General features: G+C 42.7%; 1 protein-coding gene, 1 long non-coding RNA gene and 1 other non-coding gene across 5 annotated transcripts; all 3 read left to right on the forward strand.

Moving 5' to 3' along the window:
- Positions 1-1,090: 1,090 nt before the first annotated feature.
- On the forward strand, positions 1,091-5,553 carry LOC118391099 (protein orai-2-like). 3 transcript variants are annotated; one of them, XM_035782122.2, is made up of 3 exons: positions 1,091-1,353; positions 2,755-2,990; positions 3,270-5,553. In XM_035782122.2, the coding sequence occupies exons 2-3, from the start codon at positions 2,760-2,762 to the stop codon at positions 3,867-3,869; spliced, it is 831 nt and encodes a 276-aa protein (XP_035638015.1). In that variant the 5' UTR covers positions 1,091-1,353; positions 2,755-2,759; the 3' UTR covers positions 3,870-5,553. The 3 variants fall into 3 exon arrangements, with proteins under 3 accessions (XP_035638015.1, XP_035638014.1, XP_035638012.1); XM_035782121.2 differs by having other exon boundaries at positions 1,092-1,434; XM_035782119.2 differs by having other exon boundaries at positions 1,095-1,478.
- A 440-nt stretch (positions 5,554-5,993) lies between these two features.
- LOC118391674 (uncharacterized) lies at positions 5,994-8,531 on the forward strand. The gene is made up of 2 exons (XR_004827192.2): positions 5,994-6,396; positions 7,878-8,531. It is a non-coding gene; the product is annotated as an uncharacterized LOC118391674 (long non-coding RNA).
- Positions 6,581-6,675, forward strand: LOC118391823 (Z30 small nucleolar RNA). Its single transcript, XR_004827219.1, has one exon. It is a non-coding gene; the product is annotated as a Z30 small nucleolar RNA (small nucleolar RNA).
- Positions 8,532-26,045: the final 17,514 nt, after the last annotated feature.

Consider the following 26,045-nt stretch of genomic DNA (forward strand, 5'->3'; position numbering starts at 1 on the left):
TTCTTCCTGCTATCCCACCTTGGTTGCTCCCTCAGCCAGTGATAGATCTAGGGTTGCTAGAGAGGGTAAGAACTGTTGAGGAAGGAGTAGATTCAGTTGTAAGTGAACATTTAAGAACCCAATATAATGCTTTCTTGATGATGGCTGCGGTCCAAACACTTAAGACACACCCTATCCCCTCAGCCCTCAAATTAAGTGGACACTTCTGATGACGTATCATGACGTCTGACAAGTATACACTTGCAGGGCAAGGGGCGAGGGAGGAAGGAATTATTTTTTAAATTGACCACCCTTGGCCGGAAATTCATCACCTGTTCATCCCGCAATTATTGTGTTTTCAGGCACTAGAAACTTGTGGGTGCTTTATATGCGCTACAGTTAATTATGAGTGCATGTCTACTTATTAAATATCTAATGATTAATATTTAAGGTGACAGTGACAAAAATAGCAATGGATCATTTATGTTTACACAATGGAGTTGATGGCCATACTCTTGGCTGCAGAGTGGGTGGAGGTGGTGAGCCAGTCATCTGCTCTGACTACTGTGCAGCACTGATGAGCTGAAATGAATGACTCGGAGCAGACAGAATGTATTTATTGTTTGAGGTTTTACAGTGCTTTTATGGGGTGAGACAGATGGGGGTATTTGTGATGTTCCTCTGTGCACCAGCTCATGTGGGAGTAGAGGGGAACGAGGAGGTGGATGTTATCGGCAAGCAGGCTCTTAAACATCCTAAGGTTGAGATGGAATTGTCAATCAGTAAAGTAGAAGCCTTACCAGTTGATTAAAAAGGGGTTAGAAACAAATTAGATGAGTTGTGGAAGAGGAGGGAAAGGGAAGACGCCTGTATAAAATTCAGGAAAAGGTGAGGGCAGGGAGGTCATCAACTCGAGAGAGAAGGGATGAAAGCGTAATCACAAGGCTGAGACTGGGACACACAAGGCTCAATCGTATATTGAAATTGGTGGGGAAACATCAACTGGGAGGTGTGATCATTGTCAGCAGGAAATGGAGACAGAACGTGTTCCACTATTTCAGTGCCAGAAATATAAAAGGGAGAGATTGTTATTAGATTTGAGGAGTAATGGGGTTGAAGAGCCCAGATTAAGTGAACCGCTGGGGAAATCTTCAAAGGGATGTACGATTTAATGATGTATTTCGTTTCCGTGGGGTGACGAGAATATTGTGTAGATTTTTTTTAGACCTCCCCTGTCTCTGGTCCACCCTCCAATACAGTTGGTGTCGGTAATGAACCTTAGTTGGTTGCCAACCGCCAAAAAAACATCCACAGAGGAAGTTTTCGTACTCTGCCCTGGATCACGTGACCAGAATGCTCCGGACTAAAATAACAGTGAGTGCGAAGGAAAGATTGTAGTCAAGTCTCTCACAGCAAATATTTTAACCACCCTCTCATTCATCGAAGTTCGCTAAGGTTTGTGGATGAATTAATAGGTCAAAGGACGTCTTGGCAAAAAGGTAAAACTATATCAAGAATCGTGTAGCAGCCTACCGAGCTTGTTAATAACTTAGCCAACGCGATGCTAGCCAGAGTGCTAGGAAGTCACATCGTCAACATTTTATGAGTAACGTTAGCCGTACTAGCAACACCTCGGAGCAGTTGGACGCTGGAATGCCTGAAATAAACGTTTTATGACATGGCTAGCTAGGTTGCACCTGTTATTTTTCCTGGTGGTTTATTTGCTACTTAGTTGATATTCCCACGCACTGCTGATTCTAGCCAGAGCGCAAGGTTGAAGCTGTCTAGAAAGAAATAAAACAGTTGGCTAGCGTGAGCGCGATATATTAATGTGGTGGGTACTTAGCTTATAGATATTAACCCACTGGTTCTCAGCTATAAGCACCGCTTACCGGTGGAACCATGTGAACTACAATCCCGACGCTCTGCTGTAACGTTTAGAAACGTCAATCATCGCGTTTGATATGGTTTTCAAAACAACTTCCATATCTTTCATATCGGCGAGAAAGCATCTTTCAAATAAAATATATATACTTACTGTAGCAGATTTGCACAGATCCATACATCTGTGTGCCTCCAGCCAACGAACTACACTTCCTCCACAGTTACGTTTACACACAGGTGTTCGAGCAAGCTAACTGGCACAGGTGGTCGTCTGTCTTCGTAAACAAGTGCAGTAACATGGAACTATGTCTGTGTGGGAACAATACCCGTAATACAGGCTTCAGGAATATCATGCACAAAATTATTTGTTCAGCTACAAATAATTTGACCAAGTTGTAAATGATTGGCCTATCTACTAGACATTCATGGTCGTATCAGGTTGAACTTTCCTGACAAGGATGTAGCCATATGACTAAAAAGAGAAGACGTTTTACAATGAGTTGTCTTAATCTCTAGTATATGTGTCAAACACAAGTTAAATTCTTAGCCAACATTGACAAGGATGTAAACCTGGTACTTTTTTTTTGCTGCAGCTGGCATTAAGGCACAACCCATACTTTCAAGCACTCAATGCTCAAGATTTTGTGTAGCTGGCAATAGCCATGTTTTTTTGTGCTTAACTATAGACTGGTGATGCAAACCAGTCATAAAACAATAGAATCCCAGCAAAGTGAGCAGTCTAGTTTTGGATATGTCTCAAGAATTCAGCCATAGTGTGTGTCTCAAGTGTATTGGACTACACTGTAAAATTGTCACACCGACAAACATGAACTCTAAATGTATTTATTTTATTTCCTTTTATTAATGTTGCCATCCTTCCTTGTCTGCTAGTTGCCATGAGCAGTGAGCTGAATGTGCCCATGGGCTCCCCGGCCCCAGGGGGCTCAGAGCAGATGCCGGAGGGTGGAGGGATGGACTACAGGGACTGGGTGCGCCGCAGCTACCTGGAGCTGGTCACCTCCAATCACCACTCTGTACAGGCCCTGTCTTGGAGGAAGCTCTACCTGAGCCGGGCCAAGCTGAAAGCCTCCAGCCGCACCTCTGCCCTGCTCTCAGGCTTTGCTATGGTGAGTTACCCCACTATTTTCCAGGGATAATAATCCCTCCAAAGTTGTTTTCAAGATCAATTTCCCTGTCAGCCTGTACGTTGTGTCACTAGAGACTGAGACATTTTTCAGATAAACCTCTTGAGGGAAAAAAAGCACACTCACTCACTCCCAGGCTGCTATTATTAGCATGTGAACCAATCTGAAAAGTAGGCCGTTTTGACATTTATGTTAGTAGCTATCCCGCTCACTGTGGTGGTGAACTATGATAATGGTGATGTTGTTGTTGTGCCATGCTAGGTGGCCATGGTGGAGGTCCAGCTGGAGATGCAGTACAACTACCCGCGCATGCTGCTCATCGCCTTTAGTGTGTGCACCACGGTGCTGGTGGCTGTACACTTATTTGCGTTGCTCATCAGCACCTGCATCCTTCCGCACGTGGAGGCGGTCAGCAACATCCACAACCTCAACTCGGTCAGTGAGTCACCTCACGAGCGCATGCACCACTACATTGAGTTAGCCTGGGGCTTCTCCACCGCCCTGGGCATCCTGCTCTTCCTGGCTGAGGTGGTGCTACTCTGCTGGATCAAGTTCCTGCCCGTGGACTCTGGTGCTGCCAACCAGGTGGCTGTGGCTGCTGCCGAACTGGCACTATCTAAGGTTAACTGTAGTGGCCCCGCTGTGCCGTCCGCCGTTCCGCCAGGGCACAGCGGCTGGCAGGCGGCCTTGGCCTCCACCATCATCATGGTGCCGGTGGGGGTGATCTTTGTGGTATTCACCATCCACTTCTACCGCTCTCTGGTGAGCCACAAGACAGAGCGCCACCACCAGGAGATCGAGGAACTGCACAAGATTAAGGTGCAGCTGGATGGGTGCGAGAGAGGCCTACAGGCAGTGTGAGCTCTTTAGCTCCTCTTTCTGCTCTTCTGTCCACTCTCAATGGTATTGAGAAGCACCACAATTCCACTGAATAAGTGGGAGGATTAAGGATTTCGCCCACTCTACTAATTTATTGAGGTCAAAGGTTAGAGTATGTTTGTTTTGGAAAATAGTATCTTGTCTCTGAGAGAAGTAGGATCTGATGTATTGAGGCAAATTAAAAGATGACTTATATTCTAATGTCTTGAGGGCTATTTTGATAGTTGTTCATTTGTGCCATCTCTCCACAATTCATAAAGGAAGTGGTGAAAATCGAAGTAAGATGTCAAACTTCACTGCGTGCTTGTTTTCAGAAGGCAATGTTATTGTGGTCATGCCAGGCTATGATTTACATAGATCATGGCAGTAAGCAGACACAGAAGCTGGTGGAAAAAAAACACTCCATTCACTTTTTGAAGTTGTTCATGTTGCACCAAAAACAGTGTAATGTTTTTCAGTAGGTGACAGGAATAGGAGCACACACAAATGCTGTGTGTAGACATGCTTTGGGCGGTGTGTTCATTTAATCAGCAATATAATCCATATTTTATATAGAACTCCCTCCCAAGCCTATAAACTGTCCTTTAGTTCATAGGCTACTCTGGTGTCAAAGATAGTGAATAGCTACGGTGCCTCGACGTTAAGACTTGTAATCTCCTCATATTAGTGAAGGACTGCTTATTTATTTTAAGTTACTGTTAATTATTGTTAAAATAGGAGATACTACCTGCTCACACAGCAAATTAATATTGAAGTTACAATGTATATGCTCACCGAAGTATAGTTTAGTGAACTTGCATTGGCTTATATAACAAAACAGTATAAACATTGACAAATAATAGAATGACTACATGAAATTCATATCCACTGTTATGCATTATATTTCTTTATGACAAAACATGTTTTATGTGCCAAAAATGGTGAGGTAATTCCTCCTTCTATTCAAAACAACATTGACATGTTAATACTTGTCTGAACATGTTTACAAAGTATTATTGCAGCAGAGAGGATGCTTACTGTATGATAAGTAACCAGTGTCAAATGTCATTTGCACCATTATTTTTTATGGAAGTGTGTCGGCTATGATTAAAATGAAGAGGGTTACTGAATATATCGCTGATGCAATGAACCAGGCACGATGATCATAACTCAAAGCTTATTGAATACTTTAATTCATAATGCTTTATTGGTGTGTTTGAGTGGTGAGCTATGAATGAGGAATGTAAATACAGTCAATGGTGCCAGTTCTCTTGAATAAATATTTTTTTCTCTGCTTTAAAAAAAAAAGTAAACATTCCAAACAAAGATTGTTCTGACCAAGAATCTGTGTGGTGGAAAAAGACGAAAGTGCACTTGTAGTTTAGTTCGAAAGTTAGTGTTAATACTAGAATGTCACATTGTTTTCTTCTTCAGGTCATAATTCATTGTTGTAAATGTCCCCTCTGAAAAAAAGTTTATTTGACCAAACAAAACGATTATATGTTGATGGGAAAACAATGCTGTCAATTTGTTAAAACCTGATTTATTTTGGATTTAACAACATGGGGTATTGTGGTACATTTACTGCTTTCTGTGCACTATGTAGTCTATTAACGGTTCTGTGGAATAGCATGTCTTTTCATATCTTGTTAATGAATGTTAAATAAAGACTCGTCTTATTTTGTTATTTCCATGTCCTACTCTGCGTACTCGTATCTTGTGAAGACCTAGGTCGTGTTACCCTGCTAAGACGTTGCATGCGTCAACCAATGGTTCCGTGCCACGTCATCGACAGTGCCATTGGGCACCAGATTGCTATAACGTTTGGTTAGTTTATACGTAAAATAATTATCTGGCATTGTAAGAGCTGACACGTCAGCAACGTCTGAGCAGAGGAACACAACCAAAGTATACCAAAGATATTCAGATAATCCTATTCCCATATCCTTCAAGTTAAGGCAGGCCGTGCCCCATCTAATTTGGCAGTCTTCCCTTACATAAAATAATGTTTCTGATTAGCTGCGAACATTCCACCTTGTTTATTCCATAATTACTGATAATGCTCCAGACGGCTTGGCTGTATTAATGAGAATCAGACTATTTTATTGTCTGGCTTCTCTCTGAAATGTGCATAAATTGAAAAGCCTATCCTTCCACGTCTCAGGGGGGCCAGATGGTACACACCTGCGATATATAGAAACAGCCAAATTGCTATTCTGATGATGCGCTACACCAAAGATGCTACCATAGTGATTGTGGTTGTCCAATCCTGTCCCTGGTTCGTTCAATTACACAAGATTTACAGCTGTGTAATCATTACACTAATTTGACATGTAATTATTGTCCCAAGTGATAGCCAATAGAACACCCCAAGCACACACTATCCAATCAAGTTAGTTTACTTAAAAGGATGGCTCACACAACTTCACTTTATGCATTCTCTGGTCACAGAAGGGAAAAGGCACCCAACCTCGACATCTTCAGTTGATTACAATGTCTTTGATAAGTCGAAGAGGATGAGACTAAACAGGTATGTGTTTCAATATTTAAAAAAAAAAAACAGTATTTCTTACTTGGATGGCCAAATGGTTAGACTTTGTAAAACCCGTCTAGAAACTGGCTTGATTTCTTTTGGAGTGATTTTTAAGTTCCTTGTTTTTAACCTAATGAGTACCAACCAAGTGGCATATAGTATGGTCTTCTGAGACTTTTGCAGCTATGATGATATTAAGAATTTCCTGACTTGGTATTGACACTCAAGGGTGTTGTTGACCAAGGTGTGATTGATTTTAATCTTCTCTCTGAGCTGTTATATCCAAATGAGCTGTTTGACTTTCTGCAAATAGCCAAATGTTTAATCACATCCTGTTGAGTTACTCACTTGTTTTCTATTTATTAAAATCACAGAGGGCTATTCAGGACTTAACCAGTTCACCAGTAACTTGGCAATGCAGTATGTAGCCCACAAACTGGGTCCTTAGGCTGTGTTTACACTGCTAGGCCTATTTTTCTCAGTAATTGGTATTTCTGAAAAACGTATACGTCAAATATCCATGATTAGGCTACCTGTGTAAACGCAGCCTAATTTTCCTGACTTCACTCTGGCCAATCGCTCACATGTATGCTCCATTTCAATCTGAGAATATTTCATTAGGTTTTGGGCGCAAGCTATGAGGTGCAGCATTTCCTGACTCTGTATTGTCACTGACCAAGGTGTGATCGGTTGTAATCTTCTCTCTGTGGTATTAAGTCTAAATGCCATCTGAACGCATCCTCTCCACTGTGGGTTGAGACTGGTGGTCCAGCTTATAATCTAATTTTTAGTGTGGCTTTGATGGGTTAAACCCCCCCAACAATGTAAATTACTTAGACCTTTTGAAAAACAGTTTGTGCTCTGCAAGGTTTCCTTGGTTGATGCAAATCTTTTTGTCATTGGTGGTTCCTATTTGCGTAGATATTAATAACTTGCAGGAAATGGGTAACTTAACCATTCAAACTGCTTTAAAATGTGGCTTTGTTTCAGAAGTGGTTGACGTGCCTGATCATCTGTCAAGGTGCACCATTCTTAAGGAAATGGCCTTTGACTCTAAACACTGGGCTGGACTCCAGCAAGATTAGTGAACTTTTTAGCTGATGTCATTTTAATTATGGGGCTGGATGGGAGGCCCCCTAATCATATTAGCTGAACTCTCCAGCCAGACCGGAATAGATCATGTTCACATAAATCTGCTTGAGGTTGTGACCTGTTTCTACATGCAATACATTGCAGAGACTTCAATGAAAATACTTGTTAGTCCACTTATATTGGATTTGTGTACTAATATATCATGAATTAGCATTTTATTCATCAACTACTTCATTCAATCAGGATAGGGTTAACTGTCCCAGTCTTAACATTATCTTCCTCGGCTAACAGTGGATGTCTTTATTAAGGATTCCAGCTAAATGTATAACTCTATAGCTGTATTAAATACTAACTCTTAACAGCTTTGTTCTTTTGACAATTTTCAGATGCCTTTGCTGTTTACTGAAGCAATCCACTGGGACCTTGCAGGCTTCAAATAGCTTTTGGCCTTTAGAGAAGATCCTGTTAAAGAAGCTCTGAAGAAGGCCTTGAGACAAATTCTTAATAAAAAGCAGTGATACTAATGCGAGCGGCGCTATGTTATTCATTTGGTAACATGCAACAAAGATGGCTCAAATTGGGAAGTGCCTTTTTGAATGTGGGAAAGATCATGTTCAAATTCAGTCGCTTGATCACATCTCACAATGTACATTTTAAGGGAGTATATTGCATTGGAAGCCTAATTTGAAGATTACTTATGATGTAGTAAACTGGACTTGTTCAAAACAGACATTACTGCATTGAAGAGGAACTGCCCCCTAAACATCCAAATCCTTTTGAAAATGGCCTGTGGCATCAAACATTTTATTCTAGTGTCAAATTTGACTTAAGTGGGATTACTTTGGTTATCGTAAACTGAGTTTGACACCTCTGTCACAAGGAGTAAAGTTGGGGCTGGGTTTGTATTACATTTTTCAAATCATGCCCCCCTTAGACTGGCTGTGCAAATTGCCCATGTTACTTAGCTATGAGAAACTAGCCACAAAGATTACCGATGGACTACAGTTTGTTAAAATAAAGTACATCATTGAAAGTGCAAATGGGAATGTGCCATATTTGAACTAGATGCAAAATAAGTTTGGACTGTTACACATTCAAGAGAACATGCTAATTTGACAAAGTAAACATCTAATCTCAATGGGTATAGTTGACTTCAGAATTGCATTGGGGCATACTTCTCACTGTAAAGCCTTACTAATGGATTGTGGATCAATGAAATGGACTATCAGTCTACTCCGTGACACCCACAACTGTAGAATTTAAACTAGTGTCAGTGGAGGCTCATCAGGAAGGGGATGACCATCAGTGAAATTCATATCATTTTAAGTTACTTTGTGATAGGTGGGACGGTAGCGTCCCACGTCAACAGCCAATGAAATTGCAGAGCGCCAAATTCAGAAATGGTTATAATAAAACTTCCTTAAACATACAAGTGTTATACATCAGCTTAAAGAAACTTCTTGTAAATCCAACCGCTGTAAGATTTCAAAAAGGCTTTACGGTGAAAGCAAACCATGCGATTATCTGAACAATGCCCAGCAGACAAATCATTACAAACAGTAGCCAGCCAAGCAGAGGAGTAAAAAGTCAGAAATAGCTAAATGTATCACTTGCCTTTTATCTTGTGGTTCCACTCAAGACTCCATGTTACATGTTAGTTTTGTTTGAAAAAGTCAGTTTATGTCCAAAAACCTGTTTGTTCAGTAATCCATTAGCACGAAGTGCTGTCACAGCAGGCAGATGACAAATCAAAAAAGTACTGTAAGTTCATAGATATGTCAAAAGATGTTTATAATCAATCAGGTTTGTCGTAATTCGATCATATTTCAACCGGACAATAGCTTCGTCAACCGAAAAGGAAAAACAAGAGGCGCGCTCTCGATCGCAGGACACATCTCTGGAAATTTCCACTGGCCTCTCATTGAAAGTGATGTTTCTCCCTAATTTTTCAGAGTAAGCCTGAAACAATTCCACGTAGTGGAAGCCAAAGGGATCGCGAACTGAGTCATTAAGTCTTTGTATGGTGGATAGGCTTTCAATGGAAAAAAAGTTATTTCCAAATCTACTAATTATATGCATATCCTAGCTTCTAGGCCTGAGTAGCAGGCCCGTTTACTTTGGGCACCTCAGTCATCCAAACTTCTGAATACTGCCTCCTATCCCCAAAAAGTTTAACTATGATCACATGTCACCAAGTAATTGTTAAACACTTTTGCAAAGGTCTACAGTAGCCTCAACAGCACTCTGTAGGTTAGCACCATGGTATAGCCGGAGGACAGCTCGCTTCCATCCTCCTCTGGGTATGATTACTTCAATACAAACCGTGGAAGGCTGATGGTTCTCACCCCTTTACATGGACACACAGTAATTATGAATACTTCCGGAGGACATCCTCCAACCAGAGCGCTTGCAGCATGAACTGACATGTCCACCCAGTCAAAGGAGCAAATGTTAATTCTCTGATCAAGTCTGAGTTCCTGAGCGCTCTGGAGCAGATCTTCAAGGATTGCTCTGTTAATCGTTCCCTTGATCCTCAGTAGTCTCCCTGTCCCTGAAACATCACAGCATGATGATGCTGCCACCACCATGCCTCACCGTAGGGATGATGCCAGGTTTCCTCCAGACATGACGCTCGGTATTCAGGCCAAAGAGTTAAATCTTGGTTTCATCCTTTAGGTGAATGTCAAACTCCAAGCGGGTTGTCATGTGCCTTTTGCTGAGGAGTGGCTTCTGTCTGGCCACTACCACAACGGCCTAATCTTTGGAGAGTTGCAGAGATGGTTGTCCTTCTGGAAGGTTCTCCTAGCTCCACAGAGGAACTCTGGAGCTCTGGCAGTGACCATCGGGTACTTGGTCACCTCCCTAAGGCCCTTCTCCCCCGATTGCTCAGTTTGGCTGGGCAGCCAGCTCTAGGAGGAGTCTTGGTGGTTCCAATTTAACAATGATGGAGGCCACTCACTGTTCTTGTGGACCTTCAATGCTGCAGAATTTATTTTGCTACCCTTCCCCAGATCTGTGCCTTGACACGATCCTGTCTTGGAGCTCAAAACAGATCATGCAACATCCATGGCACAAAACCTCTCCCTTACTTGACCTAGATGTTTTTAAATATATGTAGATCTGTGCTAGAGCTGTTGTCTATTAATGCTCTGTATTGTTTTGTATGGACCCCAGAAAGAGTAGCTGCTCCTTTCGCAACAGCTAACGGGGAGCCTAATATAATGTCTCTTGCCTGCTCACCAATGGTCGTTGATGGGCAGAACAAAATTGGGTAGGTTCACACCCCCTTGACTTTCTCTACATTTTGCTACAGCCTGAATTTAAAATTGATTAAATAAACAAAAAATAAATAAATGTCTCTGGCCTATACACAATACCCCATGCCAAAGTGGAATTATGTTTTAGAAATGTAAAATAGACAATACATTGCTTTTAAGTATTCAACCCCTTTTACAGCAAGCCTAAATAAGTTCAGAAGTAAGAATTTGCTTAAGTCACATGTTGAATGGACTCTGTGTGCAATAATAGTGGTTAACATGGTCATTGAGGGTAGTCAATTTGATGTCTTTTTTTAAAATGATAACCTCATCTCTGTACTTCACACATGCAATTATCTGAATGGTTTCTCAGTCAAGGCAGTACATTTCAAACACAGATCAGGGAGTTATTCCAATGCCTCGCTTAAGGGCACCTAGTGGTAGCTGGGTAAAAAAAAAGAAGCAGACTTTGAATATCCATTTGAGCATTGTGAAGTTAATTACAATTTGAATGGTGTGTCAATAAACCTAATCACTGTAAAGATACAGGCGTGCTTCCTAACTCGGTTGCCAGAGAGGAAGGAAACCACACAGGTATTTCACCCTGAGGCCAATGGTGACTTTGAAACAGAGTTGAATGGCTGTGATATGAAAACTGAAGATGGATCAACATTGTATACGGAACCAATATAAATGCAACATGTAGTGTTGGTCCCATGTTTCATGAGCTAAAATACATTTTCCATACGGAGAAAAATATTATTTCTCACATTGTGCACAAATTTGTTTACATCCCTGTTAGTGAGCATTTCTCCTTTGCCAAGATAATTCATCCACCTGACAGGTGTGGCATATCAAGAAGCTGATTTAACAGCATATTACACTGTTGTACCTTGAGCCAGGAACAATAAAATGCCATCCTAAAATGCGCAGTTTTGGCACACAACACAATGCCACAGATGTCTCAAGTTTTGTGAGCAATTGGCATGCTGACTGCAGGAATGTCCACCAGAGCTGTTGCCTGAGAATTTTATGTTAATTTCGCTACCATAAGCCGGTGTACAGAATAAAAATATTCCAAAACATGCATAATGTTTTCAAAAAGGCACTAAAGTAAATACTGCAAAATATGTGGCAAAGCAATTAACTTTGTGGTCGAGTTAGTTTGGACTTAAATCTACTTGAAAATCTATGGCAAAACCTTAATGGTTGTCTAGCACTGACCAACAACCAATTTGTTTGAGCTTGAATATAGAAAATAATAAATGGGCAAATGTTGCACAATCCAGGTGTGGAAAGCTCTTAGACTCTCAGCTGTAATCGCTGCCAAACGTCCTCTCACTGTCAACTGTATTTCTTTTCAGAAAACTTAACATGTATGAACATAAGATTCAACAACTGAGACAAACTGAACAAGTTCCACAGACATGTGACTAAGAGAAATGGAATAATGTGTCACTGAACAAAGGGGGGTCAAAACCTTCGTAGGTGGTTGAAATCGGATACAAATCTGATCCCTGGCCATTCAACTTGTCTGAACGGTCAAGTCTGATTTATTGCCCTCATGGTTTTTAGACTTATTTGGCATTTCTTGATGCTTGCTCTTGACAGTTTTGGCAAAAACATGTGGTAACAAAATATATATTTTTTTAAACTTATTTAATTAGGCAAGTCAGTTAAGAAGAAATTGTTATTTACAATGACAGCCTAGGAACAGTGGGTCACCTGCCTTGTTCAGGGGCAGAACAACAGATTTAGACCTTGTCAGCGCAGGGATTCCATCTAGCAACTTTCGGTTAATGGCCCAACGCTCTAACCACTAGGCTACCTGCTTGTTAATTGTTTACAAACAAATGAGTGAATGTGCTAGAAAGCTAAACGGCTAGCTAGATGACTGCTCTAGCTTAAATCATTCTTACTCTATGATTTTGAACATTTGAAGCAACTGGGAAAAATCCATGGCAGGAAATGTCACCTTAGCTTGCTACATAACTTCTGAGTGATAGGAAGCATCAACACCAATCATCGTTACAACACTGCTCAAACAACAACACCAAAAAAACACTAAAATAACACATCCTAGATCTGAATGAATGAAATATTCTTATTAAATACTTTTTTCTTAGTTGAATGTGCTGACAACAAAATCACACAAATTATCAATGGAAATCAAATTTATCAACCCATGGAGGTCTGGATTTGGAGTCACACTCAAAATTAAAGTGGAAAACCACACTACAGGCTGATCCAACTTTGATGTAATGTCCTTAAAACAAGTCAAAATGAGGCTCCATAGTGTATGTGGCCTCCACGTGCCTGTATGACTTCCCTACAACGCCTGGGCATGCTCCTGATGAGGTGGCGGATGGTCTCCTGAGGGATCTCCTCCCAGACCTGGACTAAAGCATCCGCCAACTTCTGGACAGTCTGTGGTGCAACGTGGCGTTGGTGGATGGAGCGAGACATGATGTCCCAGATGTGCTCAATTGGATTCAGGTCTGGGGAACGGGCGGGCCAGTCCATAGCATCAATGCCTTCCTCTTGCAGGAACTGCTGACACACTCCAGCCACATGAGGTCTAGCATTGTCTTGCATTAGGAGGAACCCAGGGCCAACCACACCAGCATATGGTCTCACAAGGGGTCTGAGGATCTCATCTCGGTACCTAATGGCAGTCAGGCTACCTCTGGCGAGCACATGGAGGGCTGTGCGGCCCCGCAAAGAAATGCCACCCCACACCATGACTGACCCACCGCCAAACCGGTCATGCTGGAGGATGTTGCAGGCAGCAGAACATTCTCCATGGCGTCTCCAGGCTGTCACGTCTGTCATGTGCTCAGTGTGAACCTGCTTTCATCTGTGAAGAGCACAGGGCGCCACTGTATATTTGGCCTTGTGTTTTAGGTTATTGCCCTGCTGAATGGTGAATTTGTCTCCCAGTGTCTGTTGGAAAGTAGACTGAACCAGGTTTCCTCTAGGATTTTGCCTGTGCTTAGCTCTATTTTGTTAATTTTTATCCTAAAAAACTCCCTAGTCCTGGGCCTCCTGAGTGGCTCAGTGGTCTAAGGCACATTGCAGTGCTTGAGGTGTCACTGGCCTGCCGGGATGTCCTTGCCCCATTGCGCTCTAGCGACACCATGTGGTGTGCCAGGCACATGCACGCTGACATGGTCGCCAGCTGGACGGTGTTTCCTCTGTGACATTGGTGCAGCTGGCTTCCAGGTTAAGAGAGCAGTGTGTCAAGAAGCAGTGCGGCCTGGCAGGGTCGTGTTTCAGAGGACGCATGGCTCTCTACCTTTGCCTCTCCCGAGTCCATATGGGAGTTGGGACAAGACTGTAACTACCAATTGGATATCACAAAATTGGGGAGAAGAAGGGGTAAAAAAAACTTCAATATAAATCCCTAGTCCTTGTGAATGACAAGCATACCCTTAACATGATGCAGCCACCACTATGCTTGAAAATATGTAGAGTGATATATTGTGTTGGGTTGGATTTTCCCCAAACATAAAATGTTGTATTCAGGACCTAAAGTTAATTTCTTTGACAATTGTTTTGCAGTTTCACTTCAGTGCCTTATTGCACACCGGATGCATGTTTTGGAATATTTTTTATTCTGTACCCTTATTTTAACAGCGCCCTGTACAACACAACATAAATAAACACATACCACATACAGTACCAGTCAAAAGTTTGGACACAACTTTTCTACATTGTAGAATAATAGTGAAGATATCAAAACTATGAAATAACACATATGGAATCATAGAGTAACCAAAAAAGTGTTAAACAAATACAAATATATTTTATATTTGAGATTCTTCAAAGTAGCCACCCTTTGCCTTGATGACAACTTTGCACACTCTTGCCATTATTTCAACCAGCTTCACTTGGAATGCTTTGGCAATAGCCTTGAAGGAGTTCCCACATATGCTGAGAACTTTTCCTTCACTCTGCTTTCCAACTCATCCCAAACCATCTCAATTGGGTTGAGGTCAGGTGATTTTGGAGGCCAGGTCATCTGATGCAGCACTCCATCAGTCAAAAATATATATATATAATATATATATATATATATATATATATATATATACAGTGCATTCTGAAAATATTCATACCACTTTTTTCAAATGTTGTTACATTACAGTCTTATTCTTAAATGTATTAAATACATGTTTTGACTCAATCTACACACAATACCCCATAATGAAAAAAGTGAAAACAGGTTTTTAGACATTTTTGAAAATGTATTAAAAATAAAAAACAGAAATACCTTATTTAAATAAGTATTCAGACCCTTTGCCATGAGACTCAAAATTGAGCTCAGATGCCTCCTGTTTCCATTGATCATCCTTAACATGTTTCTACAACTTCATTGGAGTCCACCTGTGGTAAATTCAATTGATTGGACATGATTTGGAAAGGCACACACCCATCTACATAAGGTCCCACAGTTGACAGTGCATGTCAGAGCAAAAACCAAGCAATGAGGTCAAAGGAATTGTCCGTTGAGCTGCGAGACAGGATTGTGTTGTACCAAAAAAAGTTCTGCATCATTAACTGTCCCCAACAATACAGTGGACTCCATCATTCTTAAGTGGAAGAAGTTTGGAACCGCCAAGATTCTTCCTGGAGCTGGCCGCCCGGCCAAACTGGGCAATCGGGGTAGAAGGGCCTTGGTCAGGGAGGTGACCAAGAACCCAATGGTCACTCTGACAGAGCTCTAGAGTTCCTCTGTGGAGATGGCAGAACCTTCCAGAAGGAGGACCACCTCTGCAGCACTCCACCAATCAGGCCTTTATGATAGAGGGGCCAGTACGGATGCCACTCTTCAGTAAAAGGCACATAACAGTCCACTTGGAGTTTGCCAAAAGGCACCTTAAAAGGACTCTCAGACAATGAGACTACTCAGGATTGAGGCAAAGATGAACGGAGCAAAGTATAGAGAGATCCTTGATGAAAACCTGCTCCAGGACATCAGACTGGGGCGAAGGTTCACCTTCCAACAGGACAACTACCCTAAGCACACAGCAAAGACGACGCAGGAGTGGCTTTGGGACAAGTCTCTGAATGTCCTTAGGTGGCCCAGCCAGATCCCGGACTTTAACCTGATCAAACATCTCTGGAGAGACCTGAAAGTAGCTGTGCAACAACGCTCCCCATCCAATCTGACAGAGCTTGAGAGGATCTGCAGAAAAGAATGGGAGAAAGTCCCCAAATACAGGTGTGCTAAGCTTGTAGCGTCATACCCAAGAAGACTCCAGGCTGTAATTTCTGCCAAAGGCGCGTCAACAAAGTACTAAGTAAAGGGTCTGAATGTTTATGTAAATGTGATATTTCTATCTATATATTCTTTCAATTAGCAAACATTTCTAAACCTGTTTTTGCTTTGTCGTTATGAGGTATTGTGTGTAGACTGATGAGGGGAAAAAACAATTTAATACATTTTAGAATAAGCCTGTAACCTAACAAAATGTGGAAAAGTCAAGGGGTCTGAATACTGCACGAAGAAATGTATGTATGTATGTATGTATGTATGTATGTATGTATGTATGTATGTATGTATGTATGTATGTATGTATGTATGTATGTATGTATGTGTGTATATGTATATATATATATATATCACAAAATGTAACGAGATTGAACACGGCAACATGCACAAACAAAATGTGTGAATGTCATGATACTAAAGAAGAAGCTAGCTATGTCTCCAATGATAAAAAATTCTGTGATGTCTCTGCATGACTTGACTTTCACATTTTTATCCGTCGAAATAGGCCAATCAAGAACATTCAGAGACTCAAATTGTTTTTGTCCCATGCGCCAAATACAACAGGTGTAGTAGACCTTACAGTGAAATGCTTACTTACAAGCCCTTAAACAACAATGCCATTTTAAGAAAAATAAGTGTTAAGTAAAAAATAACAAGATACTGTTACAGAGTCAATGTGTGGGAGCACCGGGAGGTCAAGGTAATTGAGGTAAAATGTACATATAGGTAGAGTTAAAGTGACGATGCATAGATAATAAACAGAGACTAGCAGAGGGGGGAGAATGCAAATAGTCTGGGTAGCCCTTTGATTAGCTGTTCAGGAGCCTTATGGCTTGGGGGTAGAAGACTTTTGGACCTAGACTTGCCGCTCAGGTACCGCTTGATGTGCGGTAGCAAAGAGAACAGTCTATGACTAGGGTGGCTGGAGTCTTTGACAATTGTTTGGGCCTTCCTCTGACATCGCCTGTTGTTGAGGTCCTGGATGGCAGGAAGCTTGCCCCCAGTGATGTAATGGGCCGTATGCACTACCCTCTGTAGTAACTTGCGGTCGGAGACCGAGCAGTTGCCATACCATTGGGATGGTGTTCTTTGGCTTGCAAGCCTCCCCTTTTTCCTCCAAACATAACGATGGTCATTATGGCCTATTTTTGTTTCATCAGACCAGAGGACATTTCTCCAAAGTACGATCTTTGTCCCCATGTGCAGTTGCAAACCGTAGTCTGGCTTTTTAATGGCTGTTTTGGAGCAGTGGCTTCTTCCTTGCTGAGCGGCCTTTCAGGTTATGGCGATATAGGACTCGTTTTACTGTGGATATAGATACTTTCGTACCGGTTTCCTCCAGCGTCTTCACAAGGTCCTTTGCTGTTGTTCTGGGATTGATTTGCATTTCTAGGAGACAGAACGCGTCTCCTTCCTGAGCGGTATGACAGATGCATGGTGTTTATACTTGCGTACTATTGTTTGTACAGATGAACGTGGTACCTTCAGGCGTTTGGAAATTGATCCCAAGGATGAATCACTTTTTTTCTGAGATCTTGGCTAATTTCTTTTGATTTCCCATGATGTCAAGCAAAGTGGCACTGAGTTTGAAGGTAGGCCTTGAAATACATCCACAGGTACACCTCCAATTGTCTCAAATGATGTCAGTTAGCCTATCAGAAGCTTTGAAAGCAATGACATCATTTTCTGGAATTTTCCAAGGCACAGTCAACTTAGTGTATGTAAACTCCTGACCCACTGGAATTGTGATACAGTGAATTATAAGTGAAATAATCTGTCTGTAAACAATTGTTGGAAGAATTACTTGTGTCATGCACTAAGTAGATGTCCTAACCGACTAGCCAAACCTACTTCCTTCCGGGTTGGAGCGAGCGGTCGCATTCGCACTTCGGTCCGCAGGTAGTATAACTTTTCATTACATTTCATTTCATTACATTTCATTATAGTACAACGGTTTGATTTGTCTAATCTTAATTAATCTCAATTTCTTCTTAGCTAGCTACATAGCCGTCTTTGTATCAAAGATAATTGCGTAATTATCGTATTTCGTCGTCCTAACGTAGTCTACACTGCTATCTGCCCAGCAGCTAGCCAGCTAGCAAACGTCCACCGTCTACCGAATAGCAGCACTGTAGAAACTATTACACTCAACTGAACGACTTGATTAGTGTAGTGTTAGCTAGCTACATAGTTGTCTTTGCTGTCTTCGTATCCAATATAATTGTGTAGTTTAGAGTGTGTAGTCTTAGAGTGATTATCTTAATTTACCGAGGTTAGCTAGCCAGCTATTTGTCGTCCTTAACGTAGGAGACACTGCTAGCTAGCCAACAGCTAGCCAACGTCTACCGAATAGAACTTCCCACTCAACAACCCGGTCGCATTCCGCTTCGCTCCACAGGTAGTATCACATTTTCATTTAATTTCATTTCATTACAGCACAACTGTTTGATTTGTTTGATCGTAGCTAGCTACAAAGCTAGCTACATAGCCGTCTTTGTATCAAAGATAATTGTGTAGTCTAGAGCGATTTTCTAGGTTAGCTAGCCAGCTATTGTCGTTCTTTTAACGCAACGTAACGTAATCAACACTGCTAGCTAGCCAGCTAGCCCCCGAATTGTAGCACTGTAGAAACTATTACACTCAACGGAACGACTTGATTAGTGTAGTGTCAACAACGCAGCCACTGCCAGCTAGCCTACAAAGTCAACAACGCAGCCACTGCCAGCTAGCCTACTTCAGCAGTACTGTATCATTTTAATAATTTTAGTCAATAAGATTCTTGCTACGTAAGCTTAACTTTCTGAACATTCGAGACGTGCAGTCCACTTGTCATTCCAATCTCCTTGCATTAGCGTAGCCTCTTCTGTAGCCTGTCAACTATGTGTCTGTCTATCCCTGTTCTCTCCTTTCTGCACAGACCATACAAACGCTCCACACCACGTGGCCGCGGCCACCCTAATCTGGTGGTCCCAGCGCGCACGACCCACGTGGAGTTCCAGGTCTCCGGTAGCCTCTGGAACTGACGATCTGCGGCCAACAAGGCAGAGTTCATCTCAGCCTATGCCTCCCTCCAGTCCCTCGACTTCTTGGCACTGACGGAAACATGGATCACCACAGATAACACTGCTACTCCTACTGCTCTCTCTTCGTCCGCCCACGTGTTCTCGCACACCCCGAGAGCTTCTGGTCAGCGGGGTGGTGGCACCGGGATCCTCATCTCTCCCAAGTGGTCATTCTCTCTTTCTCCCCTTACCCATCTGTCTATCGCCTCCTTTGAATTCCATGCTGTCACAGTTACCAGCCCTTTCAAGCTTAACATCCTTATCATTTATCGCCCTCCAGGTTCCCTCGGAGAGTTCATCAATGAGCTTGATGCCTTGATAAGCTCCTTTCCTGAGGACGGCTCACCTCTCACAGTTCTGGGCGACTTTAACCTCCCCACGTCTACCTTTGACTCATTCCTCTCTGCCTCCTTCTTTCCACTCCTCTCCTCTTTTGACCTCACCCTCTCACCTTCCCCCTACTCACAAGGCAGGCAATACGCTCGACCTCATCTTTACTAGATGCTGTTCTTCCACTAACCTCATTGCAACTCCCCTCCAAGTCTCCGACCACTACCTTGTATCCTTTTCCCTCTCGCTCTCATCCAACACTTCCCACACTGCCCCTACTCGGATGGTATCGCGCCGTCCCAACCTTCGCTCTCTCTCCCCCGCTACTCTCTCCTCTTCCATCTCCTCAACCCTCCTCTCCTCCCTTTCTGCATCCTTTGACTCTCTATGTCCCCTATCCTCCAGGCCGGCTCGGTCCTCCCCTCCCGCTCCGTGGCTCGACGACTCATTGCGAGCTCACAGAACAGGGCTCCGGGCAGCCGAGCGGAAATGGAGGAAAACTCGCCTCCCTGCGGACCTGGCATCCTTTCACTCCCTCCTCTCTACATTTTCCTCCTCTGTCTCTGCTGCTAAAGCCACTTTCTACCACTCTAAATTCCAAGCATCTGCCTCTAACCCTAGGAAGCTCTTTGCCACCTTCTCCTCCCTCCTGAATCCTCCTCCCCCTCCCCCTCCTCCCTCTCTGCAGATGACTTCGTCAACCATTTTGAAAAGAAGGTCGACGACATCCGATCCTCGTTTGCTAAGTCAAACGACACCGCTGGTTCTGCTCACACTGCCCTACCCTGTGCTCTGACCTCTTTCTCCCCTCTCTCTCCAGATGAAATCTCGCGTCTTGTGACGGCCGGCCGCCCAACAACCTGCCCGCTCGACCCTATCCCCTCCTCTCTTCTCCAGACCATTTCCGGAGACCTTTTCCCTTACCTCACCTCGCTCATCAACTCATCCCTGACCGCTGGCTACGTCCCTTCCGTCTTCAAGAGAGCGAGAGTTGCACCCCTTCTGAAAAAACCTACACTCGATCCCTCCGATGTCAACAACTACAGACCAGTATCCCTTCTTTCTTTTCTCTCCAAAACTCTTGAACGTGCCGTCCTTGGCCAGCTCTCCCGCTATCTCTCTCAGAATGACCTTCTTGATCCAAATCAGTCAGGTTTCAAGACTAGTCATTCAACTGAGACTGCTCTTCTCTGTATCATGGAGGCGCTCCGCACTGCTAAAGCTAACTCTCTCTCCTCTGCTCTCATCCTTCTAGACCTATCGGCTGCCTTCGATACTGTGAACCATCAGATCCTCCTCTCCACCCTCTCCGAGTTGGGCATCTCCGGCGCGGCCCACGCTTGGATTGCGTCCTACCTGACAGGTCGCTCCTACCAGGTGGCGTGGCGAGAATCTGTCTCCTCACCACGCGCTCTCACCACTGGTGTCCCCCAGGGCTCTGTTCTAGGCCCTCTCCTATTCTCGCTATACACCAAGTCACTTGGCTCTGTCATAACCTCACATGGTCTCTCCTATCATTGCTATGCAGACGACACACAATTAATCTTCTCCTTTCCCCCTTCTGATGACCAGGGACGTAGCGAATCACATCTCTGCATGTCTGGCAGACATATCAGTGTGGATGACGGATCACCACCTCAAGCTGAACCTCGGCAAGACGGAGCTGCTCTTCCTCCCGGGGAAGGACTGCCCGTTCCATGATCTCGCCATCACGGTTGACAACTCCATTGTATCCTCCTCCCAGAGCGCTAAGAACCTTGGCGTGATCCTGGACAACACCCTGTCGTTCTCAACTAACATCAAGGCGGTGGCCCGTTCCTGTAGGTTCATGCTCTACAACATCCGCAGAGTACGACCCTGCCTCACACAGGAAGCGGCGCAGGTCCTAATCCAGGCACTTGTCATCTCCCGTCTGGACTACTGCAACTCGCTGTTGGCTGGACTCCCTGCCTGTGCCATTAAACCCCTACAACTCATCCAGAACGCCGCAGCCCGTCTGGTGTTCAACCTTCCCAAGTTCTCTCACGTCACCCCGCTCCTCCGCTCTCTCCACTGGCTTCCAGTTGAAGCTCGCATCCGCTACAAGACCATGGTGCTTGCCTACGGAGCTGTGAGGGAAACGGCACCTCAGTACCTCCAGGCTCTGATCAGGCCCTACACCCAAACAAGGGCACTGCGTTCATCCACCTCTGGCCTGCTCGCCTCCCTACCACTGAGGAAGTACAGTTCCCGCTCAGCCCAGTCAAAACTGTTCGCTGCTCTGGCCCCCCAATGGTGGAACAAACTCCCTCACGACGCCAGGACAGCGGAGTCAATCACCACCTTCCGGAGACACCTGAAACCCCACCTCTTTAAGGAATACCTAGGATAGGATAAGTAATCCTTCTCACCCCCCTAAAAGATTTAGATGCACTATTGTAAAGTGGCTGTTCCACTGGATGTCATAAGGTGAATGCACCAATTTGTAAGTCGCTCTGGATAAGAGCGTCTGCTAAATGACTTAAATGTAAAAATGTAAATGTAAAGTTTGTCAACAAGAAATGTGTGAATTGGTTGAAAAACTAGTTTTAATGACTCCAACCTAAGTGTATGTAAACTTCCGACTTCAACTGTAGATGAAAAATATATTGGTAACTAGTGTGGTCTACAGCTTATCATGAGTTACTCAGGAGAGCAAAATCTTGTGCACCAGCTGTTGTTTACAAATATACACAGACTGCCACCCCGTGCCTTACTGGAGGTGGCTATTCTATCTTGCTGATGCAGCGTAAACCAGCTGTATGTTATTCATGTCGTCATTCAGCCACGACTCGGTGAAACGTAAGATATTACAGTTTTTAATGTCCCGTTGGAAGGATATTCGTTACCATAGTTTGTCAATTTTGTTATCCAATGTACAATTGGCTAATATGACCGATGGTAGAGGCATATTACCCACTCGCAGTCAGATACTTACAAGGCACCCCGACCTACATCCCAAATATCTCTCTCTCTTTATCATGTGAATCACCCGGATCTGAAGTAAATCCTTTGCTTCCAACTTGCTAAAGAAAAAATATTTGTCCAGTACGGGGTGAGTAATCACTGTCCTCATATCTAGAAGCTTTTTTTTGGCCATAAGAGATGGGGGCAGAAACATTATGTACAAAATGCGTTACATATAACGCAAAAAAAACAGACAAAATAGCACAATTGGTTAGGAGACCGTAAAATTGCAGCCATCTCCTCTGAAGCCACTCCTACACTGTATTGGCTATGTGCTTAGGGTTGTTGTCCTGCTGAAAGGTGAACCGTTGCCCCAGCCTGAGGTCCTGAGCATTCTGGAGCAGGTTTTCAAGGATCTCTCTGTACTTTGCTCCTTTCATCTATGCCTGGATCCTGACTAGTCTCCCAGTCCCTGCCGCTGAAAAACATACCCACAGCATGATGATGCCACCACCATGCTTCACTGTAGGGATGGTGCCAGGTTTCCTCCAGACGTGATGCTTGGCATTCAGGCCATACAGAATCTTGGTTTCATCAGACCAGAGAATCTTGTTTCTCATTGTCTGAGGGTCTTTAGGTAACTTTTGGCAAACTCCAAGTGGGCTGTTATGTGCCTTTTACTGAGGAGTGGCTTCCGTCTTGCCAATCTACCATAAAGGACTGATTGGTGGAGTGCTGCAGAGATGGTTGTCCTTCTGGAAGATTCTCCCAAGTCCACAGAGGAACTAGAGCTCCATCAGAGAGACCATCGGGTTCTTGGTCACCTCCCTGACCAAGGCCCTTCTCCCCCGACTTCTCTGTTTGGCCGGGCAGCCAGCTCGAGGAAGAATCTTGGTGGTTCCAAACTTCTTCCATTTAAGAATGATGGAGGCCACTGTGGTCTTGTGGACCTTCAATGCTGCAGAAATGTTTTGGTACCCTTCCCCAGATCTGTGCCTCGACCACAATCCTGTCTTGGAGTTCAACGGACAATTCCTTTGACCTCATGGATTGGTTTATGCTCTGACATGCACTGTCGACTGTGGGACCTTATATAGACAGCTGTGTGCCTTTTCAAATCATGTCCGATCAACTTAATTTACCACTGTTGGACTCCAATCCAGTTTTAGAAACATCTCAATGATGATCAATGGAAACAGGATGCAGCTGAGCTCAATTTTGAGTCTCATAGCAAAGGGTCTCAATACTTGTGTAAATAAGGTATTTATGTTTTTTTTTTAATAGAAATTTGCAAAAATAAAAACTGTTTTTGCTTTGCCATTATGGGGTATTGTGTGTAGATTGCTGATAATTAATGTTAATTTAATCAATTTTAGAATAAGGCTGTAAAGTAACAAAATGTGGAAAAAGTAAAGGGGTATGAATACTTTCCAAAGGCACTGTATATTCCACTATTTCATCAAAAATAAAAACCTTAAAACATATTGTAACTCTTCTGCAGTAAAATCTCATACACAGAGGTACTTCTCTGCAGCTGCCTTCTACACTCGTTAAAGCACACTGCCCCACACAACACACCCTTTAACTCCTCTGAAGTCAAATTTCGTATACCCAAATACTTCTCTGCAGCTGCCACCACATTTATTTTCTGTGATTTACGTTCCATTTCTGCGGTACACTTTAACCATTGCTATGGACGCTATAAGAAGCCAACCTTACTGAATATATCACTTGTGGCCTATCCCTCTGTGCTGGCACAAGTCTAAGGCTCATTGGGATCTTCTCAGGATCCCACACCCTTGACCCATCCTCCTCTACTTTCTTCACTGCCTCAGCATACGACACCTGCGCCACGCTGGCCACTTCAACCTGCCTCTCTCGTTAATCACCCAACTTCTTGCAAATTCTTTAAATAATAGTCCTGTACAAGGTATTTCCATAGCTGGTAAAGAAATGATTAATATATGCCATTTAGCTGACGCTTTTATCCAAAGCGACTTACAGTCATGTGTGCATACATTCTACGTATGGGTGGTCCCGGGAATCGAACCCACTACCCTGGCGTTACAAGCGCCATGCTCTACCAACTGAGCCACAGAAGGACCACTGACTGATGATACTACACATTTCTGAAAGACTCTCACCAAATTCCCATATTGATCAATGTGATACGATCCTTTTCCAAAGCGTCTGGTCTATATCTTAACATTAATAAATGTGAACTCATAGCTGTCAAATATTGTGTGACACCTTCATATTATGGTATTCCAGTAAAAGAAGAACTTATATATTTATTTATATATTTTGGCATAACCATTACAAAGGATCAAAAGTCTAGAGGCTTAATAAATCTCAACCCTCTTATTAAAAATACCCAGAAGAGGCTAAATCAATGGCTACAGAGGGACTTCTCTTTAAAAGGTAGAGCCCTAATAACCAAGGCTGAAGGTATCTCTGGACTAACATATGGCGCTCTATCTTTATATCTTGACAGTAAAATACGCAAGGAGATAGACCAGATGCTTTTCAACTTTCTTTGGAGAAACCGTACCCATTACATTAGGAAAACTGTTGTAATGAACACTTTTCTGGACTTTACTACTTTAAATAATACTTTTAAGATCAATTGGATAAAACAATTCCTAAGAAGACCCACTTCTATCTGGAATTTTATTCCTCATAATGTCTTCTCTACTTTTGGTGGCCTTAACTTCATGTTGTTTTGCAATTATAATATTGACAAAATTCCAGTGAAACTTTCTGCTTTTAATCGGCAGGTTTTCTTGTCATTTATATTTAACACAATTATTCTCCACACAGATATTATATATGGAATAATCGAATAATTTTAGAATATTGGTTCCAAAATAATATCCTATTGGTTAGCCAACTGGTAAATGCACAGGGTCTTTTACTCAGGTATAAGGAATTCTTATCATTTTACAAGGTCCCTGTAACACCTAAAGATTTTGCAATTGTTTTAGATGCCATTCCCTCAGGTGTTGCTCTGTTATTCAGGAATTGACCCTGTTGACTCATCAGTAGGAAAGATTTGTTTCTCTTTTGGTCCATTCAACAACAGAGCGATACAAACCTTGTTTCAGCAGATACCTTATGTCATGCCTTATTGGAATGGATTTATTGATAATATCTGTTGGAAAAAAGTTTGGATGTTGCCACACACATACCTACTTGTTAACAAAATTAAGTTTCCTTTAAAATGATTCATAAATATTATCCTGCCAACCACTATATGAAGAAGTTTAAGGAAAACTTCAGCTCAAATTGCTCCTTTTGTAATGACCACCCAGAAACAGTGTTGCATCTTTTTGGCATTGTATTCATGTAGGAAAACTGTGGCAAGAAATCAGTAGATTTATAATTGAACACATTTATTAAGATTTTACACTATTGTGGAGAGATGTACTGCTTGGATTCTTTACATACGATAGAAATAAGCTGAAACATTTTTATGTAATTAATGTCATTCTTTTGGCCAGATTTCACATACACAAATGGAAATTAACAAAAAAAAAAACACTTTCTTACCCTACAAAAAGAAATTGAACTGTATTTTAAGACAGTTAAATACTCTACTAACAAAAAAGCTGTTAGAATTGTAAGTGTATGTACAGTGCCTTGCGAAAGTACTCGGCCCCCTTGAACTTTGCAACCTTTTGCCACATTTCAGGCTTCAAAACATAA

Source organism: Oncorhynchus keta, chromosome 12 (assembly GCF_023373465.1).
Source record: "Oncorhynchus keta strain PuntledgeMale-10-30-2019 chromosome 12, Oket_V2, whole genome shotgun sequence".
Classification (NCBI taxonomy): Eukaryota; Metazoa; Chordata; class Actinopteri; order Salmoniformes; family Salmonidae; genus Oncorhynchus; species Oncorhynchus keta.

Coding starts and splice junctions, on each gene's coding strand:
- LOC118391099 (XM_035782122.2), top strand. CDS start 2,760: ATGAGCAGTGAGCTGAATGTGCCCATGGGCTCCCCGGCCCCAGGGGGC. Junction 2,991..3,269: donor TGCTCTCAGGCTTTGCTATG/GTGAGTTACCCC, acceptor GTGCCATGCTAG/GTGGCCATGGTGGAGGTCCA.